This window comes from Camelina sativa, chromosome 18 (assembly GCF_000633955.1).
Source record: "Camelina sativa cultivar DH55 chromosome 18, Cs, whole genome shotgun sequence".
Taxonomy (NCBI): domain Eukaryota; kingdom Viridiplantae; phylum Streptophyta; class Magnoliopsida; order Brassicales; family Brassicaceae; genus Camelina; species Camelina sativa.
Window position 1 is genome coordinate 18,475,140 of NC_025702.1, and position 5,355 is coordinate 18,480,494.

Sequence of the window (5,355 nt, forward strand, 5' to 3'; positions counted from 1 at the left end):
TTTTTTTTTTTTTTTTTTGCCACCGAGAGATGAATGAATGATGAGTGATAGATGATGAGAGTATTTATAAGATTTTTTAGGGTTTCACACTTTACATCAAATAGAAATAGGAAAACTTGTTTTTGTTTTGTTTTCTTTTTCCTATTTTTTTAATTTGATTAAATTTTCCTCTTTTTAGGATTAAATTTTCCTTTTCTTGGATTAAATTTTCCTATTTTGCAAACAAGAAAAATGGCAATCGATCAGATCACAACGGTAAGATGAAAAATAATTAAGAACAATATTAAATCCACTTTTATCTTTTGTTTAGCGAGCTATCTCTTACATATTGGTTCATTCTAAATAAACCATCATCATCAATCACAAACACATTAAGCGAAAGGAAAAAAAATGTCAAACCACAACGGTAAATCCGAAGAAATCAAATCAAAGTATCAAACCACTCCCAGTATTGTTCGAAACTATCCAATTTATTGTCAAGAAACTACACCAAAACTCAATAGCCAACAGAGCAGACGAGACAGTAAGTCTTGCTGCAAAAGTGAAAAAAAAAAAGTTCAAAACTTAAGACCAACTCAAAAAGTGGGAAAAGAGTCAACTATAATAAGCTAATGGAGCTTTGGTCTTGTTCATCGCCAACTCTACCTCTTCCTTGCTCACCCGGTTTTTTCACTGAACAGAGAACCCAATCAATTTTAGCTAAAGACTATACCTTTTTAAGGATCTAGCAGAAATCAGTCAAATCATCTCTTTAAGACTTTTCTTCTTCTGGTTGAATCGAGTCAAATTGCTTCGAGATTGGATTTTAATTAAATTAGCCCTTTTGTACGAAGTCAACTTCAGAAGTAAAAAAGTCTTGCAATAATAATAACACAAAGCAACGTCCAGTGGTCTAGAAACTCCCAACAGCTTTTTACTCGAATCAATTTTCCCATTAACCAAACACCAGCAACGTGAAGAGCACACTTTCGATGTTACTGTATAAAACAGAGTTAAACAAGGACAAGGATCCTTCTTTATTTGGTTACATCACACATAAGTTTCTCATGATTTCAAACATGACATTCTTCTTCACATACTTTATCTTTGAAGTCCTAAGTAAGACCCTAGTTTCGAGTTTCATCAAAGCTGGGCAGAGTTATTAGCTATCGCACCAGCTTCAGTAAGTAAAGACACAAGCTTGCCTTGCTTGTTACTCTCCATCACCTCTGCAAAACCCAAATGAACAGTTACTTTAGATATTTTGACTTGAAAACTAAATTAAGGTGTAGAGAGATTTTCTAGTTTTCTCTTACTATCGCATCCACCGATATGTTTTTCTTTGATGAATACGTTTGGAACTGTGCTCTGACCAGTCCACTCTGTCAAAGCTGATTGGATCTCACCTCCATCACCTGTTGAGTCAGATACCACAAACCACAGTGTTAGAGATTCTCTCAGTAAGTCTAAAATGAAACAGAGCACTTCGGCATGAGAAACTAGAAACGAGATATCATTACTACAGGTATTGAGGTTGACAGGGTGGGTTTGGTTTCTTACTCATCTCATCGAGCTCAAATACTTTAAAACTTGCTCCTAGCTGTGTCAGCAACTGTTTCACCCTCTGGCAATAACCACAGTAAGTCTTGCTGCGAAAGAGATCCATGGATCAAAACTAAAAGACTCAAAAAAGCTGAAAGAGTGAAGCGCAAACGGAAAACTCTGAAACCCCTTTAGTAGCTTGCACGTATCCATTCTATTCATAGAAGCTTAACCGTTAACAGCACTTAACTAAGACCCTTAGTAAAAAAAACACTTAGTCAACTAATCAACAATGAGAATTGATCCCTAGCTAAACTAAGAGTAGGAGCACCAGGGAGATTTTAAAAGAATTCGACAAATTAGTCAACTAGTGATGATGCATAGCTTCCCAAAGTTGAGAATTGGATCCAATACTGTTGTCTTCTACAGCTGCATCTAACTACTTTCAAAGTTGAGTTGAGAACTGGCTTTTCTTAGATACATGGTAAAAGAATCCAGCTTTCGATAATAATACTAAACCTCAGAGACATCTTAAGAAGATGGACAATAACATCTTCAACAATACCCAAATTATCAACAAATACACAATCAATTGAGAAAACTTAAGAAAAACCTGAAGACAACGACAGGGTACGAGGAGACGATCTCTTTGGCTTTGTTCATGCTGACCTCCATCTCTTCCTTGCTCAATCGGTTTGCACTGAACATAGAACCCATTTCTTCTCTTTGCGAAAGATTTATATCTTTTTAAGGATCCACCAGAAATCGGACAGAGCGACAACACCTACAAACAGATGTCTTCAGCTCGTGTTTCGTGCCAATCTTTGCTGGCTTAAACCAAGGAATTGAAGAAACGAATCGAATTCGGAAATTGTCGTTTACTTTTTTTTTTTTTTTTCAAAAGGAACAAAACCAGAAGTAGAAGAATTGATCGCGACGGCGAGGAGAATATGGATTTAGTCAAACCACAAATCGACCGGTTCCTTCTGGTTATTCATACGTGATTTATCCGGTTTAGTTCAGATTAGAGGCTGACTGACTTCAGAATCAAACCCGGACCGGATTCTGACCGGGTCCAAGTTTAAAGAAATTGATTTGACCCTGTGAAGTAGAACACAAGAGAGAAGAAACCTAGACAGGTCTGTGTAAGATGGAGATTTGTTCAAATGAATAATACATACTTCCAACAATCCCTGAGCTAAGCCCAAGCCATTGCTCTCCTCACTTTCCCCAAATAGCCTTTCTCTTTAATTTCTCGGAAAGTTTTCAAATTTTTTTTTACTCTGCTTCTCTTCCGTAGCGGAGAAAAGATTTGATTTTTGTCTTTGTGGCAAACTTGAGGAATTCGTGTTTATCTGTATTACGGGGTTTTGCCCGTTTATGTGATAAATAGAATAGATCAGAACCCTTGTTGCTCGGCTAGGGTTTTAAGTGGCATCAACTGTGTATTGCTTTCACCGGTCATGGCTGCTAAACTGGTGTCCTCCTCGGCTTCTTCTGTGATTCCATCCTTTTTCTCACCTTTTCAACCTCGCAATTCCTTTCAGGTAACACACTTTTGTAATCAATCTTTCTTGGATTTTCTTCTACGCTGCATCTGTGTTTCTTGCTCCCAATGTATTGTCTGGATAGATGTTTCTTGTACTGTTCGTTTAGATAATGTGGCTTGAGAGAGTGAGAACCAATTTTGTTATTCAAAATTTTATGTGATCTAGCTAGGAACTGTTTGAACTATCAGTGAGTTTGAAGTGAAGTTAAAGAGCAATTCGAACTTAAGGGGGTTGATTCGGACAATGCAATCTCTATTCTCTCTACATTATCTGAACTTAATGTGATCAATATTTAGTAGTTTATAGTGGAATGTAATATAGTGTTTGTTGTTGTTGTTATGTGGTTTTTACCTGCTGTTGTTCTCATTCTTCTGAACGTCATGTTTATGGATATTTGCTGACTTTCACCTTTTCAAAACTCCAGTTTCGTTCATCAAGGCATCAACCTGCTCATCTCCATTATTACCATCCTCTGCACCTTAAACGTGATAAAAGTAAGCTCCTTTTGGTTTTTTACCGCTTTCAGGTATGAGTTATATGACTTGTGAGTAAGATTTTTGATCGTGTTTCATTCATTATGAGCAGTTAGTTCTCTTCACATTTCCTTCAGAGACCAAAAACCAAGAGACATCTCCCAAAAGAGAGCTTATTTGCCTCTTGCTACTTCAGAAGACCAGTTCCAATACACTGACCAACCACCAGACGATCCAGAAACAGTAAGTCACCAAACTCGCCCTGAAGCTGCGCCTCAAGAAAGTAGTTCCTCTATCCAATACAATGGAGACGGCAAACCGGGTTTCATTTCGTTTTATAATCAACGGAATAAAACCGAGAATAATATCATTGTCCCTCTTGAAGCGAAAAGCACATGGGGAAGCCTTCTCTGGCTCATTGGTCCTGCTGTCTTAGTTTCATCTTTCATTTTACCTCCGGTTTACTTAAGAAGAATAGTCTCAGCAGTTTTTGAAGACTCTTTGCTCACAGGTTAATTCTTGCTTCTCCCTATTTCGATTTACTTGTGTACTGCTCTTCGAAAATTGCAGAGACAAAGTCATTGAAATTTTTCTTCCTCTATGTGCAGACTTCCTCATACTGTTCTTCACTGAGGCTCTCTTCTACTGTGGAGTTGCTGCTTTTCTTCTGATAATAGACCGTTCAAGAAAATCATCCGGATTTATTCCTCAGAACCGAACCAATCCTTCTCAGCTAGGACAAAGAATCTCCTCTGTAGCAACATTAGTGCTTAGTCTTATGATTCCAATGGTGACAATGGGATTCGTCTGGCCATGGACTGGACCTGCAGCATCTGCTACTCTTGCACCGTACCTTGTTGGTATCGTTGTTCAATTTGCATTTGAACAGTATGCTAGATACCGCAATTCTCCATCATCTCCTGTCATCCCCATCATCTTTCAGGTATGTAAATCACTCTCTTTAAAACCAAACACTTCTAAAATATCTCACTTTAACACATTTTTTGAAGGAACCTTTTTTGGTTTTGTAGGTATACAGACTACATCAGCTGAACAGAGCGGCACAATTAGTAACAGCATTGTCATTTACGGTTAAAGGAGCAGAGTCAACAGTTAATAATCTGGCAATCAAGAAATCGCTGGGTACACTTTTGAATGTGATACAGGTCTTAGGTGTGATTTCAATTTGGTCTATATCAAGTTTCCTCATGTGGTTATCATCACCTTCCCAAAACCAGTCTTGATGACTGATGTATTAAACACAGCTTTCTTGCTTTTACAGTCCAGGTCAAATTTTTACAGAGAAATATATAACACATCTGTTTCAAGTTCTTTAAGTGTAGAGAAACTCACTGTTGAAAGAAAAATTTTATGCTTCAAGAGGTTCCAATGTGACCAACACATTTTCTTGGAATCATAGTAATTTGAAAAGTGTCCAAAACTTTTTTGTTAATGGCAACTGGATCTTCTTCCTGAAAATAGTAATGGTATCTTACTTTTAGGGGAATGTGAATATATTGTCTGAAAAAAGTCCATTATTGTTTTGTTCAAATTGCTTTATTTTTAGGGTTTAGTTGCATAAACTTCATCCGAACATTCAACTTCCCAAAGTCATCCTTTAATCCTCATTGTTCAAGTAATCAAGTCCTCGGCATATTGTTTATACAAATATTAAGGGCAAGGGAAGTGTTATTAGTCATTTGCACTTCAAACTTTTCCACGTAGCACCACCGCACTGGACACAATCATCGCTAAAGAAAGGTACCGTAGTAAGATTTTTTTTTTTTTAAAGGTTAAAAACATAGGATAGT

The 5,355-nt window shown here is 37.1% G+C and overlaps 2 protein-coding genes across 3 annotated transcripts in view; one reads left to right on the top strand and one right to left on the bottom strand.

The window, feature by feature from the left end:
- LOC104762440 (glutaredoxin-C1-like) overlaps window positions 1–2,434 on the bottom strand; it is a 15,369-nt gene extending 12,935 nt beyond the window's left edge. Inside the window, exons 1-4 of one of the 2 annotated variants that reach the window (XM_010485720.2) lie at window positions 2,135–2,433; window positions 1,540–1,628; window positions 1,296–1,394; window positions 911–1,208 (exon numbers count right to left, since the gene is read on the bottom strand). In XM_010485720.2, coding sequence (XP_010484022.1) covers window positions 1,123–1,208; window positions 1,296–1,394; window positions 1,540–1,628; window positions 2,135–2,238 — 378 coding nt within the window. In that variant the 5' untranslated portion in view covers window positions 2,239–2,433 and the 3' untranslated portion in view covers window positions 911–1,122. Of the gene's footprint in view, window positions 1–910; window positions 1,209–1,295; window positions 1,395–1,539; window positions 1,629–2,134 lie in introns of those variants that run through there. The other variant, XM_019240317.1, reaches the window with a different exon arrangement.
- On the top strand, window positions 2,630–4,881 carry LOC104762441. The gene is made up of 5 exons (XM_010485721.2): window positions 2,630–3,068; window positions 3,496–3,565; window positions 3,657–4,055; window positions 4,153–4,487; window positions 4,576–4,881. Exons 1-5 carry the CDS (start codon window positions 2,985–2,987, stop codon window positions 4,786–4,788), a joined length of 1,101 nt encoding a protein of 366 aa, XP_010484023.1. The 5' UTR covers window positions 2,630–2,984; the 3' UTR covers window positions 4,789–4,881.

Excerpts from the sequence above, each read along its gene's own strand:
- LOC104762441 (XM_010485721.2), top strand. The coding sequence starts at position 2,985 with ATGGCTGCTAAACTGGTGTCCTCCTCGGCTTCTTCTGTGATTCCATCC. Across the intron at positions 3,069-3,495 it reads AACCTCGCAATTCCTTTCAG|TTTCGTTCATCAAGGCATCA; the intron begins GTAACACACTTT and ends TCAAAACTCCAG. Across the intron at positions 4,488-4,575 it reads TCATCCCCATCATCTTTCAG|GTATACAGACTACATCAGCT; the intron begins GTATGTAAATCA and ends TTGGTTTTGTAG.